Source organism: Pygocentrus nattereri, chromosome 29 (assembly GCF_015220715.1).
Source record: "Pygocentrus nattereri isolate fPygNat1 chromosome 29, fPygNat1.pri, whole genome shotgun sequence".
NCBI classification, from domain to species: Eukaryota; Metazoa; Chordata; class Actinopteri; order Characiformes; family Serrasalmidae; genus Pygocentrus; species Pygocentrus nattereri.
The window spans coordinates 11,802,038-11,818,047 of record NC_051239.1 but is presented as its reverse complement, the minus strand read 5'-3'; the positions used below and the strand labels follow the sequence as shown (position 1 = coordinate 11,818,047).

Below are 16,010 nucleotides of genomic sequence, written 5' to 3'. Positions count from 1 at the left end.
GGACCTATTAACATATATGTCAAAAGTAATTTAACACAAAATAATAAAATCAGATCAAATTGAGTTGCAATTCAATTTCTTGATAAATCGGAACCAAATCTAATCATTGCAGTAGAAATCCATCTACTAAGTCTGGGCCTCATTCTCCAACAGCTTCCTAAGTTTCTTGTTAAACATGTTGTTGAGAAAGGTCCTAAGAAAAAGTCTGCGTTTGATTCATGACGTGTTCAGAAAGCGCAGAACTGTTCTCACCTTTGTGCTGTTGAATGTGTGTAGATTCTGTTCTTACCTAAGAACAAACCCCAAATAAGAAAACACTGGTAAATGTCAGTATCTTCATCAGAATTGTGTAAGTGGGTTATAAGAAGAAATTTCTTCTTAAGAATGGTTGGTGAATAATCTTGTAATGTGTAATAATGTGTAAATCTGTTGCCTTTGGTTTATTAAAACACAGCTCAGTGCAGCCACTACACTGTAAAAATGAGTGGTCATCTCAACTTAAAATGATATAGTATCTGATCTCATGGCTTTTCTTGAGTTGGCTCAACTTGAGGACACCCGAATTCAACTCAGACTTCTAAGTTGAGTCAAAGGTTCCCTTAATATTTTAGTTCTACATCTCAGCTGGGTAAATAAAATTGACATGTTTTTAATACTCAACGTCTCCATTAGTGAGGGCTCTTTCCATCACATAATCCTGCCACACTTTTCCTCTTGGGTATTCACTAATTTACAGATGGCTACGGCATTACTGGGTCTCAAACGCACAACCTCCTGTTGGGGTGATGGCTTGGTCTGAAGCAACTTAATTCACTGGAGAAAATATTTGTTGTTTTAACTTTAAAGCCTGGTATAGCCTAATGTGGTGCAACTGTCTAATGATTCATCTCAACATCATGAGATTATGAGTTTGAATCCCAGCAATAACATAGCTGTCTACATCTAGAAGCCCAAGAGGAAAATGTGCCAAATGGGACTGCGATGGAAGGCATGCCAGCTAGTGGGGAAACTGAGTAAAAGAACAAAAATTCAGTTTTGTTTATCTAACTGAGATGCAGACCTAGAAACAGTAGCTGGGAGAACTTTTGACTCAACTAAGAAGCTTGAGTTGGGTGAAACCTGGTGTCCTCAAGTTGAGTCAACTCAAGGAAAGCCATGAAATTAGTAACTAAATCATTTTAAGTTGAGCTGATCTCTCATTTTTAACAGTGCATTTCTAGTATATTTCTGAAGAACATCAAACATTTTTGTCAAGCACTAAACATTTTTCTTACTAGTTTCTGTAACTTGAAAGTGTCTTAACCAAATCTGATTATTGCATTGCTGCCTGTCTTGTTTTTGAGGGGATCCTGAAGATGTCATCAGGACTGGCTGTACATGATGTCTTATCTTTAGTATGGATGTCACATACCAGAACTTTGACACTGACAATAAGCAAAGTATTAAAATGCTTGATGCCAAAACAGTACAGTGGAAACAATTTGAAAACAATATTTAAAATATTCAAATTGTTAATTTAATTCAGCACAGTGATGGACTAGAGAGCAGGGTGTTTCCTGAATTCCGCTCAATGATAACTTATAACTTACAATTCTTTTTTGTGATCAGTATTTTTATGAACTACATTCAAAAAATCCAATATATATCCAATATAAAATAATCACTACTAGATATCAAAGTAGCAATGAGAAAGTTTTTTGAAAACTGTTTTCAAATCTAGTAATGGCAGAGGTATGTCCCAGGGGTATTCTAGTTTTGATATATTTTTATTAGTTTTTACTTCTAGCTGGTTTAGCATTTTTTTTCTGAATTCAGTTTAGTTTCAGTTAGCTTTAAAGGTGAATAGTTTATTAATAGTTTGTTATGTTTTTATTTTCTAAGAAATTATAGTCAAAGTTTCCAATGAATGGTGTAATAGTAGATGTTTGATAAAATAACATTACAGTAGACTAAACTCAGCTCAGCTCTGGTTTTTCTTAAAGACAGAAAAATTATTTCTGAACTCTCATTCACGCACTGAAAATATAAAAACAACATTTTTTGACTCAGTAATTCTGTTTTGTTTTGTTGGTTTTGCTGCAGGCTTTACAATTTTGTGTTAGTTTTTATGTTTTTGAAAATGTTCATTTTAACAAGCACACTTTTTCATTTCAGTAAAAGTTTTAGTTAACTGTAATGACCCTGGTACATGCAGGATGTTACAAGGCAAAATACCCATAAAATAGTCCTCAAAGAAACATTTCTTTCTTTAATATTTTCCACAGTTTTACTATAATCAACATTTCCTATAGTAAATAAAATGGTTATTTTTGTGACACCTGGTTTCTATCACCACCACTATAAAATCAGTCAGGAAGTTTTTTACACCAAACCACTCACCAGTGATACTGTTTATGACTAAGGACTGAATCATACAGGAAAAAATGGTGGAATTTACTTTCAGTGAACTGCTGACATTCATACTCTTGTTTGTCTAAAAGTTAACTGAAGGTGTTTGGTGTCAGTGCTAATGTTCCACAGTTGGTTTGTCCATTATTGACTGAGGTTAAAATTGGGATCTAACAGTTGAAGTTTGTGGCCATCTGGCCAAATTACTGAAAGAAGGCCTTTGTGGAACTGGGTTGAGCTTTAAACTCATTATAGCCTCATTGTAAACGTGCTCCGAGACTGAAATCAAATTATCTGTTCCTCAGGTCGGCGAAATTGAGTGCGACTGGCTCCGGGAGCTCTTCACGGTGAGTTTACCAGTAGTCAAGTGATCATGCAATAGCGATGTTTAACAGACAGGCTTTTGTTACATTTATGGCCAGCAATTCTTTTAAGATATAGTCTGCCAAGTGGAGCTTTTATATAAAGTTTATTAAATATGCAAACACAGACAAGTAAAGACTCCTTTCAGGAGTGTTTAAAAGTGTGGAATAATTTTCATGTAAATTATATTAATTTAATAAAATACATTAATGAAGTATACCATAATACCATATACAGTGTAGAGTGTATGAATATTGTGTGTAAATATAGTTATAATAATAAATTCAATTTTTTTAATAAAGTCTAGTTTTCTGACTGTGATCACCCTTGAAATATGATGCATTCTGGATTTATATAATATTCTCAACGTTCTCAGTGTTATACAGCAGGGGTGCTCAATCCTGACCCTGCAAATCTGCTACCCTGCAGAGTTTAGCTTCAACCCTAATCTAACACACTTGTTAAGGGTGATGAAGGAGCATCAGAACATTAGAGTCAGGTGTGTTTGATCTAAACTCTCCAGGGTGGTCAATCTTCAGGACTAGGATCTACAGCTCAGCTCTTCATTTTGCATATAGAAAAATGCTTTTTTTTTGTTGTTGTTATTTTTTTAACAGCTTTCTAGCTCCTAATTATGCGAAGTTGCGCAGGGCTATATTACAACCGCACATTTATGTATCTGCAACCAAATTAGTTTCATATTGTCAAAAATTGATTCCAAGCTTTTGAAGTCATTCAAAATAATAACTAAACGATTTTTCATTATTTATTATTTCTTCTCTTGCCTTTCTGACAGACTGTGCACACATACAAGCCCCACTTCATTGCCATGCACTTCCAAGAGGTGGGGGGGAAAGACTACTCAGTCAACATGGCCCACGCTGAGAGCTTCTTTGGGTAGGCTTAACTCCATGCATTTGAACACAGCCCTTTGGTGAAGCAATGTAGCTACAAAAACTTGAATTAATCGCTATTGTAGTTAACATGTTAATAACACGTTAACGTGATAAATGATTTAGGCCGTTGTTTTGTTAATGGCATTGATGCAGTTTCCAAGTTGGACAATTTGAACCACCTGTAGTTCCTGCCTGAACCACAGCTGCGCATATGCTGTTGCCATGAATCCACCACTGTAGTCCTCTCCATCAGCTACAGCTAACAATACCAAGAAGTTCCATTGATAGCTCTGTTGGTCAAACCCAAGTTCTGTCCAACTACTGCTATGCTGTGAATTTGCTTATCACTGAAGGAATCTTAAAAATTCCAGTATCAATAATATCAGAAGCATTAGCACTGGAAAACGCTTCCAACATGGGAAAACTAGAGAAATCAACAAGCAGCAGATTAACAATAAGAAATAATGAAATAAGACTTAACATAGTGATATGAGGGTTATAGTTTAATCCTTGACTGTATATATATTTTACACTTATTGATTGGAACATGCAGCCACTGTTGCTCTCACTGAATGTTAAAAAACTGGAAACTGTTGACTCTGGAAATCACATGAGTTTCATGTTAAGGTTAATGTAAATGTTACTGAATTAATGAAAGTAATAAACAGATTTTGATGAAGCTTATTTTGTCCACTCACACTCACACTTTACAGAAAATTACATATAGGTATTCATGTGCATTAAAATGTCTTCAATATTCAGTTTAATTAAGGCTGTCCAAATGCTTGATTGGTATCATACCTGTCACACATTCTGACAGGCAGGGTTGATGTTCAAAAGCCTGTTTTTAGCAGTGTTTTCTAATTGGCGACAGTAATGTTGTTAGGCAGAAGTGATCAGAGCTATTGAACTGTGCTCAGAGCAGCTGTGATTTATTGTAGCTGACTGGCTAAAGGTTCTCATTTAAGGTGCTATTTGCCTATCCTGTGCAGCATCTTTAGACAAAAGGCAGGGTCAGAGTACGGGGTCAGCCTGCTGTCCTGTCTCTAGGCAACTTGAGGTTAGGTACTGAAGGATGATGTCAGTAACAGATGTTCTCAGCTAGGGTCAAACTTATGACCTCTAGACAGCTCTGCTGCTAAGCTGCCTACAATTTGTCCAAAGTAGGGATGAGACAGTATGAAAATTTAATATGATACCGATGAGCAGATGTATTGTATGAATAGTATAATTGAAGTACCAGGAAATTAACCACAATTTAAATAGAAGTTCAATAAAAACCAGGACTAGTACTGCTGATCAGATTGTAATATAAACATGTCTTTGCAGGCTGAGCGCTGTAATAAGCTATTTACTTCGACTGTAACTGTTTAAAAAGACAGTAATCATACACTTTTATCAACGGTCAGCTTAGTGGGGGGCATACCAGTTCATCTGCAGGAGCGGTCGAAATTCTTCCCCCATTTTGAGCATGGTCAGAACCGTTAAACAGGTATGCAGTTATAATGCAGTGTGCAAACCGTGCTAGCACTAGCCTGGTTATGTTTCCCTCGAGAACACCTGTCATCACCTCTGTTCCCGGCTGGACGTGCACGTATTTTAGCAAACAAATTAGTTTCTTTTCCTCAGTTGACTATCTCTCTTTGTTTTTTGTTCCGGTTGTAATAAGTAATTAAGTAATAAATTTAAGTTATTTCAGACTGTTTACACTGGTGAACTCCTGTTCATGTTAACACAAGTTTGCACTCTACTAGGTCAATTGTTTTAGTCTGCATTCAGAAGCACTCTTTATGTTTTGCATGGCTGATGAATGATGGTTATTTCCCCTGTACTCTCACTTTTCCTCCTATTGTAGGGAGATCCAGTACAGCTCTGAGATGAAGGACTTTGACCGTGCGTGTGTGTATGTGGACAGTCATTTCAAGGCAGAGGACAACTTTACGGTGAGTGTAATGTAGATACAGACAATACCGTCTGGGATAATAATGTTGGGTAATTCCAAAACTAAGCAACCGTGCTGCTCGTACTAACTTATGAGTCGGTGTCATGGAAGTTAGCATTTTATTCTGAATTCAGTAACGATAAGGTTTGTGGGCTTTGAACAAAATATTAGATGTTATCTCCTCCTTCCCAGAAACAATGCATTTTCATAATGCTAGAATACTGCAATTTTTAATCAACATAAACTAAACTTTAAATGAAAATGAAATATGAGACTCTACATTCAATAGGACAGCTTTTCTCCTGTGAATACTGCAGTCTAATAGAAAAACACTGTAAATAAAATAAAGACAGATGAACACTCAGCCAAACAGTTTTAAAATACTTTTATTCTCAACAGGATGGAAGCTATGCTGATCCTCTCATCAGTAATAAAATCCTAAAGGAAACATAATATTCAAAACTGCATTTGTCTGGCCTTTTCTACCATACAAGAGATCTAAAAAAAAAGTCTCTGCCCTTTTGGCATAATGGCCTTTTTCAGAAAGCTTGTGATTCTACAGGCTGGTAGGATTTGTTGCTTTATTCTGCATCAAATCAAGAATGCGTTCTGCCCCACTTGAATAACCACACCCACTTACCCAGCCTTCATACTTTCATTGCCACAGCTGCAGATTCACAGACAGACATTCACCTGTTTAGTGACAGAGTCTTGGATATTACAGTTACGTTCAATTAAACTGAAAACGCAGCAGACCCTCAATTATCTCATGTTGTCTAGTCCATTGACCTTAAGTAGTCCGATTTTGTGTTCAAGGCAGCACACGTAACAGAATGGCCTTTTTTTTTTTGAGTCAGCCTTAGCCTAATACCGAAACCAGAGCTATTGCCATGCTTGTGTTTCCTGCCATACCACCCGAAAAGCTGTGTAACTCGATCAGCTGCATCAAATGTCATAGCTTCGGTGTCTTGTGTGCAAGCTGTAGACTAACTGGTGCTGAAGCATGGAGCTGTAAACCTTTCTAGATTCCAGCACAGATGAGAAATGATTGAAACATTTCCGAAGCTGGTTTTCACATTTCCATTCCATTAAATGGTGCTGCAGTAACTGTCAGGTGTCTGTACAGGTAGAATGGCCAATGGAAACAAAAAGCTGCTGAATCAGAAGCTAAATTCAATAGTATAGAATGAAGATAAGAAACAACGTTTAGCATGGTTTTTGCCAGGCCTGTGAGGTTGGTGTTAGAAAGCAGGGACATCCCAGAATAACAAACCTGTAGACCTTCAAAAATAGGTTTACTTTTAAGCATGTAAAATGGTTTTATGTGAAATAATATTAATAAAATATGTGTGCTTCAGTATAATATACTGTATATATGTGATATTTACGCCACTGTTAACATTATTATAACATTATTGGCCCCCACGTGCTCATGACTGCATTTTGCTCTCATAGTAAACAAACTTAAAAACATGTGGTCTTAGAAGGCTGTTCTCTGGTGCAGCCATTGTTGAGCACACAAAATCATCACCCAGAAAGAGACATTTCTTTACAGAGCAGTAAATGACAGGGCAAAACACATCATACAAAGGCTAAATTAAGGTGGAATGTTTTATACACTTCACGGTTGTCTTTCAGCAAGAACAGGGGACTATATTTAATTTACAAAAAGAGCTAAATATGTCTCGATTAAGTTAAGACTATCACAAATAACTTGTATCTGTATGCAAGCTGGTCTCTCTCCACCACTGCTGGTCTCTTATGTGATTTTTTCTCCTGACTGTGAAAATACATGGCAGTGAAGGGTGTGGTCTTCAGTCATCAGCGAGTTGAAAGTCAGCAAAGCAGCATGTTATGCATACATTTGATTCGCACATGATGGGTGCCATCCTGCCTTTAAATACTGAGCAGCATGTTCAGTCACAGTTTGTGACCACCAGGTGGAGCGCTGCTCCAGGCTGAAAAAGACTGGATGTCAGCCTTTCCGCTGTCTCATTTATCTGTTTTAGACAAGTATATAGTATATAGTGCTGTACGAGATATACTATATCTATTATAGCACTTCAAAGTAAATATAAGGTACCCAAGCCCAATAAGGTATTGATCTCTGTACATAACCATTTGGCTCTGTATCCTGTTTTAGTTCTGTGGAAATGGCTTTTATCTTTTTCAGTGGCCAGCTTTCCTCCTCAAATGAGTTTTCATGGCACCAGGCTTTATGAACAGTTCCTGACAAACAGTACTACTAAATGACTGAAAAATCTGGGGCATGTTTAAATTGTGGTTTCATTAGACTCGTGCACATTTCTGACAGGTTAGCTGTGGCTGCAGGGAACGTTCTGTGGTCTGTAACCTCTCATGCACACTTAGACAGATGTTAGGAGCCTCAGCTTAGACAGAAAGCGCGTGACCTTCAGCCACACACACATCAATATGGTGATAAAAGGTCTCCCTTTAGAGAGCAGTGCGCTGAGCAGTTAGTAGATAATTAACTCAAAGTGCAGATTTAGATGAGTTAAGATGGGTATGATGCTGTGTGTGAGTGTGTGTGTGTGTGTGTGTGTGTGTGTGTGTGTGTGTGTGTGTGTGTGTGTGTGTGTGTGTGTGTGCGCGCCTTTTTATACAACTGTAAGCTGTAATCTGCTTTTACTGGGAAAAGCTGTTCTGCACTGGGACCACTAGAGGGAGTGAATGTCAATGTGAAAACCTCACCAGGCAAAACTCTTGTAACTGATCTTGTTAGATACAGTATCTTTCACCTGTCAGGCTTATTGTATTTAAACTTCATGACCTTTACATTGTGTGTGTTTTTCATGTTGGCAGATCATAGTTGAAAGCAGAATGTTCAACATGGCTTCCTTCTACGTTTATGTGCAAAAAAACGTGAGCACTACTGGCCAAGTTATGTTTTGTGGGTTTTCTAAGTGAGAAGAAGTGAACACATCCTCTACAGAGACACACTTCTGCACATTTTAATGTACAGTTCATGTTTATTAGCTAAATCTAACATATTGGGAAATAATTTTGCCGGTGCAAACGTAGTACACTATGCAGTAAAATTGCAATTTTAACAAGAAAACTCTTACATCGTGCAACCTTAATAAAGTTCACTTTGACTTTGACTTTAAATTTGTTCTCTATAGAGAATGCCTTACCTTATTGTTACCTAGAAAATCAATAAAGTATGCAATTTGACAGGGCCACGACCCTGAGGGAGAAGCGACTTGGAAAATGAATGAATGAATTTGACAGGGGCTGTTCAGCCTTTTGTAGTTTTGTACTTTTATCTAACAAAAATAGCCATAATTCATTTTTACATGAGTTACGGTAGGTGGCGCGGTGGGTAGCACTGTCGCCTCACAGCGAGGAGGGCCTGGGTTAATCAAACCCTGGCTGGGTGACCGGGGTCCTCTCTGTGTGGAGTTTGCATGTTCTCCCCATGTCTGTGTGGGTTTCCTCCGGGTTCTCCGGTTTCCTCCCAAAGACATACAGTCAGACCAATTGGACAGGCTAAATTGTGAGTGTCTGTGTCTGCCCTGCAATGGACTGGTAACCTGTCCAGGGTGTATCCTGCCTTCTGCCCAATGAGCGCTGGGATAGGCTCCAGTGACCCTGAGGGAGGAGTGGCTTAGAAAATGTTAAATTACAGCATCTTTTTATCCCTTAAAACAGGTTGATGCCTTTAAGATGGCATTGTGACTCATTCAAATAGCAGTCCTGGCTGAAAGGAGGTGGAAACTGTTTAATCCTTTCACCACATTTTCCGCCTTAATAGCTTTAAAGACTGTCTGCAGTAACAAACACTCTGCACCACATTAGCGTAAGTGGGAGGGGGGGCTGTAGACTGAATGAAAAAATATATATCAAAATTCAAAACAGGCTGTTTTTGCTGCTTAGATTTTAAGCATGGGTCATATGTACTAGGGTGTAAATGTTAGGGTTTGAGCAGCATTTACATTCTACATGAAACTCTTGTATTTAAAATAAAGTGAGAAAAATTCAGTGTTCCCTTTGAATTTATGTGGCATCACTACTATAACAAACCTTATTTCTCTAAAACAGAAAGTTTATAACAGAAGGAAAAATGTGCTTGAAAATGTATTGATATCATATGCACAGGCTCAAATAGATGTTTAGATTAGATTAAGTGACCCTTATTAGTCCCACAATGGGGAAATTTCACCTCTGAAATCTAACCCATCCGTGCAGTGAAACACCACATACACACAAGTGAATGCACAAACTAGGGGGCAATGAGCACACTTGCCCGGAGCGGTGGGCAGCCCTATCCGCAGCACCTGGGGAGCAGTTGGGGCTTAGGCTTCGGTTGCAAGACTGCTTCTGTAACCTCCAGCCCACAGCTGCAACAAAATGCAAAATTAGCACTATACCGATGACAATATGTTGACAGTGGCAGATAAATCACTTATTTGTCTGAGTTCTCTTTGAATACTCATTCACAGCGCTCAGGAAAGGGGTCTGAAGACCAACCCACATTACAAAATGTTCTTCCACACATTATGTACAATTTCCACCAGAGAGGTCTCCAAATGCACAAAACCTACACAGTGTAGCTTTAAATGTACTTTAACGTGTTTTCGATCATTTTTAGTGGTCCATTTTGTAATGTTCACACAATGGAAAGAGCAGCAAATGAGCACTAGGAAAAAAATGTTTTAGTAACCATTGTTATCAGTCTTCTCGATAAAAGAGAGTATTAGAAAAGTGTTGTAGAACTGGCAAAGCACTTTGAGCGAGAGAATAAAGCCGTGATGTTTGAGAGATTGTCAGGGTATTAACCTGTAGCCCACCCAGGTGAGGAGTGATAGACCGTGTATGTTGTGAGTGTGTGTAAGGGTGGGTGTCTGTGTTTGTTCCACACTCTGATGGACTGGGTTAATGTGTGGGAATGGCCGGCCAGTAGGCCGAGTCAATACATTTAAGACCAGATTAAAACTATTGATCAGGACCCTCAGTCTGGACATGATAAATAAACTTGGGGGAGGGCTGTGTGGGCTGGACATGTTTGGGGTTCTGAAGATGTTAAAGCTGAACAGCTGTTACCTCTCAGCCAGCCCTTATCCCAACCACATACACGCGTTAATTATGCATTATTATACTGTTGTGTGCAGAAGTTTGAACGGCCCTTTGTGAGATTAAACCTTTTGTTGGTTTTCTAAGTGAAAATAAGTGAACACGTCACCTACAGGGACTTAAAGGGGAATTCCACTGGTATTCCAAAATTGCTGCATAATTCACTGGTTGAGATATAAAGCCATTCGTAGTGATTTGATATGAATTGGTTCACTGTGGTGTAATTTGTGTAGTGTAATTTACTGATGCTGATTTTTTTACAGTGGTGGTGACAAGAACCAGGGGTCAGCGTGTCTACAGTGCATTTTATATACTATTCAAAACCACTAGTGACCCTACAGAAATACATTTTAGGCCAAAACCTTGTCATACAACTATAGCAAAACAATGTATTAGACATCATGCAGTGGTTTTATAGCTATTTCATGTAATTATTTTCTGTGGCGTAGCTTTTAAAGGCATTAAACTTTTCAGATGTCTGGTTCCTGTCCCCACCACTGTTAGCAATTTTGACTCTGTATGCTGCTCAAGAATTGAAAATTTCATAGCAGACCACTCTGAATGATGTTGTTTACATCTTAACCATTTAATTGTGTAGTTTTGAAAAAAATCAGGGGAATTCAACTTTAAGTATGGCATACAAATGTTAGTGCACAATTTCTGTTTATTTGTTGAGTTTAACATATTGGATAAAACAAAAATTATAACATAGAATATAAACTGCGCCACAAGTTTTGCACAGGCCTTTGCTGTTTCCTCCCAGTATGTTAAGTTAATCAAATATACAGTAATTGCAGTTTAAAATGTGCATTTGTGTTTTCTCTGCAGAGGAGTTGTTCACTTATTTTCACATGTAATGTGAACAGGGTCCCCAAACTTGTGCATATTACTGTAAATGCCAACGTACAAACTCTGCTGTCCACCACAGATACACATACACACACACACACACACACACACAAGCACAGGGACACACAAAACAGAGGGTCTCTTGCACACTCTCAGCTTCAACACCTATCTTCATTAATCAGGTCAGTGCAGCGTTTAATAAAAATTTATTGACTTACAAGTGATTTTTTATCAAAACACCATTTATACTGCTGAGCTTCCACACACACAGACACACTCACACACACACACACACACACTCTCCTGCCCAGCAAAGCGATGATCTACAACCTCCAGAAAACTGATAACTAATCAATACAGACGGCGTGAGAGAAATGAGAAGTGTGGAATGGGGACGCCGTTTGCTTAGAAGTGGTTGTGTGGGTTGGGGGCTGGTGGGGTGGGGGGTCACATGTGTAGATGGGCCTGGAAAATGATTTGTTAGCATCTTGACAAGATGGAAAAACTTTAAGGGGAACTGATTCCACTGATTTCTTAAACTTTCTGCATAACTGAATTTCAGAGATGTACACTGTGTCATTCAGAGCAGTTTAATGTGAAATGCTCAGTTGTAGAGAAACTTGCTCAGTCAGAATTGTTCATAGTGGTGGTGATATGAACTAGACGTCTGAAAAGTTTCATGCCTCCAATAGCTCCCTCACAGGAAGTTATTACATGAAATGCTCACAAATGCACTGCATAATATCTGAGACTTTGTTTCAAGATAGTTTAGTGATAAGGTTTTGACCTAAAATGCATTTTCATACATTTATTTTAATCCAATCATGGAGGAGGGGTACATGCAGGGTGTTATGAGGCAAAAGAGCCCCCAGAGAAACCTGACTTTTTCATATTTTACCATCATCAACTTATACAGATAGAAACTCATGTGGGTTCACTGGTGGTTTTGGATAGTAAATAAAGTGGGTATATTTGTATTATAGACATCACCAGCCTTGGCTCCCATTACTGTCACTGTAAAGATGTGTCAGTCAGGAAGTTTCTCTACTATGAACTTACTTTACATCAGACCAATCTGGATGACTGTGTTTACATTCCAACCACTGAATTATGCAGAGCTTCTAAAAAATCAGTGGAAGTCTGTAGAGGACATATTAACCCATTTTCTCTTAGAAAATCAACAAAATGTGTAATTTGACCAGGAGTGTTTAAACCTTTGGGCACAGTTGTATAATAATGCATGATTTATATGTGTGTGTATGTCTTTACATACACAACCAGGATTTGCGCCATCTAACCTGCAAATGTAGCCATTTTATTTTCTTTCCAAAACCACCAGTGAACCTACATGTCTTTTTACATGTAATCTTGATAATGGAAAATATCTTGTAAATCTAAAAGAAACTTTTTGTGGAGACAGTTTTGCTTTATAATACCCTGCATGCACCTCCACGAATGTAATTTAAATGTAGTTCCTGTCACATAAAAACCTTGTATCACCACTTTTGTAGTTTTTTAGTTTTTTCGCAAAGTTTGTAAACTCTTTGTGTTGTGTTAAAATTTCACAATGAGCGGACCAGAAAAAATGGTCCAGAATTGCAGTAACTTCTCCTGTAAAATTACCATATTGGAGCTAGAGGGTTTTATTTCAGCAGCAACAATATATATTAAAAAAAACCTTCTTAAAACTATCATAAAACAATGTCTCAGGCGTCAGTGCGTATGGAACCATTTCAAGAAATAGCCTTTTGTGAATAATTCTGTCATTTTCATTAAATGGAGCATTTCACATCAAACCGCTCTGAATGACTTCTTTTAAATGGTAACAAATAAATGATGTGGACCTTTTTAAAAAGTTGGTGCCAAAATTAAACAAAAATGGCAGTATATCCCTTTAAGACTTGCTGTGTTGAGATGACAGACAGGCATCTTTTACTTTCATTATCAAGTGTTAGGCAACAAAATCTTAAGAAAAAGCTGAAGTGAATTTTATATATATTTAGTTTGGGCAAATGTTTGGGCACCCAGAATCAAATGACATGTTTTGCTGGTTTTCCATGTGAAAATAAGTTAACAGAACCTGTAGAGAAAACACACTTTTGCACATTTGAATGCACAATCACTGTTTATTAGCTGAACTTAACACATTGGTAAATAAATAAAACATACAACGTGACAATGTGCTTTTTTTCCTGATATGTAATAGCTAAAACCAGCAGAGAAATATCATATTTAAGTTTGTTCCTGTTGTGTGAATTTATTTTCACTTAGTGTCTAAACTTAGTTTAGACTGTAAATTACCAACAGATAATCATCCACAGGTCTGCAGTGAACCATCTCAAAGTTATTGTGTATTTCAGTTGTTGCTGCTTTTGAACAGGTAATTCTTAAAAATGATTTTAGAAAGATTTATTTTATGATGTTTGGTGTTTGGAATTTTTAGGAGGAGCGCGGTCCCAGGTGGAGAAGTTTTTTGGGGAAACAGTAATCACTGAGCTTTTGGCTTTTCATCTTCTTCCTGCAGTAATGTCCAGCCTTAGGGCTGGTCAACTGAAACGCACTGTCATATTAAACAAGCATCACTTTGCTCACAAGATTTATTCCCTCCTCCAGGGGACGTTTTGTCACAGCCTGAGCAGCTGTGTGTGTTTGTGTGTTCAAGGGGTTGTTAAGTGCAGGCGCTGCAGTGTGAAGTGTCCCAGAACGGCGGGTGATTTTTCTTTGGTCTGCGTTGAGCACGTGCTGGGCCCACGCTTGGCCTGCAGTGGGCTCCCGTGTTTAATCACTGTGTGATTGTTTTAATTTTCTGTCTGTATTGATCGTGGCAGGGCACGATTGATGAGCGTGTGCAGGAGCGGGCAGCTAGTACATTAAACCCACTCACAGCTCTGTCAGCTCTGAGTGGTGAGCGTGCGTGAGGGCGTGCTTCTGCACATACTTGTTAAAGTCAAGTATACAAGTGTTTTATGTTCCACACATTGACGTACTTGTGTTGTGCGTTGACATGATGGTCTTGTACATGAGTTTTGTGTACTGAGAAACTGGAGATTAGTACTGGGTATATCAGCAGAAAGTACTGGGTTTCAAAGTGAATACAATCCTAAGCTGAGTGATTCAGGTAACTCTCCTGTTATCCTCAAATCAACTAACGTCTTCTATCCTTGGGGTCAATGTGACCCCAACAATTTGAACCTCTGGGATATGTCAAAGTTCTCATGGGAGATCTGTTTTCCCCTCACCCATGTGGTGTGAAATATCAGTGGTTCTCTCTGGTTATGTTAGGTTAAGGCCCTAAAGCAGAGGGAGGTTTTTGAACAAAACAAAATTGCATGTTGCAGTGACCTCAATATCATCCAAAACAATGAAAAGAAATATGTGTAAAATGTTGAGTTTTTTATGTTTAATGAGGTCAGATTGACCCCAGTAAACACTGATGCATAGAAAATACGTATAGGACACTAAAAATATATCATGTTATATCATATATATATATATATATATATATATATATATATATATATATATATATATATATATATATATATATATATATGTTTTCCCAGTCATCATCATGACATTATGAAGAGTCAATAAATACCAGGAGAGCTAAAAGGTTTTAATATCGGTATTGACTGATACTTAAGGTTTTTACATTGGTAATGGTTGATACTTAATATTTCAAAATCAGTATTGGCTGATACTCCAGGTTTAAATATCAGTATTGGCTGATACAGTAAAGTAATTTTCAGTAATCCCTCCTCTTTCAGTGTATGCGTTAATGTTTGTTCAAGTTGTTACTGAGGGTCTGCTGGCTGAGCCTGTGTGCCCACTTGCACTGCCTGAATTTTGTAAGCTAATTAGTTTAGTTACATGATAGAATTAGTAGCAGTATCTGTACTCAGTATCAGCCCCTATTCAAGAATCTGGAATCGTTGATGGTATTGAAAAGGATGAAGTGATATCAGTGCATCTCTGGAATCAGTATCAGTTTTGGCTGATACTCAAGGTTTTGGTATTAGAATCAATTTATACGTAAGGTTTTCTTAATGATAAAAGACAATATTCAAGGTTTTAATATCATTTTTGGCCATTATTTATGGTATCAGTATCAGTTCTGACTGTTACTCATGGTAATCGTAAGATACTCAAGTTTTCAATATAGGTATCAGCTGATTCTGAAAGTTTTAATATCAGTGATGGATGATGCTCAAGGTTTCAACATCTATATTGGCTGATTTTCAAGGTTTTAACGTCAGTATTGGTACTGGAAATTGTGCAAGCTTTATAAAAAAGTTTGGTGCTGTCATGGCAACATTACTTTAAAGTGACCCTTAAATGGTTTTCTTTCAATTTTTAGGAAATTTTAAAAAAATTATTATTTTTTAAATGAAGTGTCCATATAAATGGTTTTATTTACTTTAGTCCTGAAAAGTAGATGTGGTTTCAGTTAATATGAAGTTCACAATATTTATGGTCAT

The 16,010-nt window shown here is 37.6% G+C and overlaps 1 protein-coding gene across 2 annotated transcripts in view; it reads left to right on the top strand.

The window, feature by feature from the left end:
- Positions 1 to 16,010, top strand: part of inpp5l (inositol polyphosphate-5-phosphatase L) — a 50,235-nt gene that overhangs the window by 13,266 nt on the left and 20,959 nt on the right. For both annotated transcript variants that reach the window (XM_017696409.2, XM_017696410.2), the window contains exons 2-4: positions 2,694 to 2,735; positions 3,548 to 3,648; positions 5,503 to 5,590. In XM_017696409.2, coding sequence (XP_017551898.1) covers positions 2,694 to 2,735; positions 3,548 to 3,648; positions 5,503 to 5,590 — 231 coding nt within the window. The remainder of the gene's footprint in view (positions 1 to 2,693; positions 2,736 to 3,547; positions 3,649 to 5,502; positions 5,591 to 16,010) is intronic.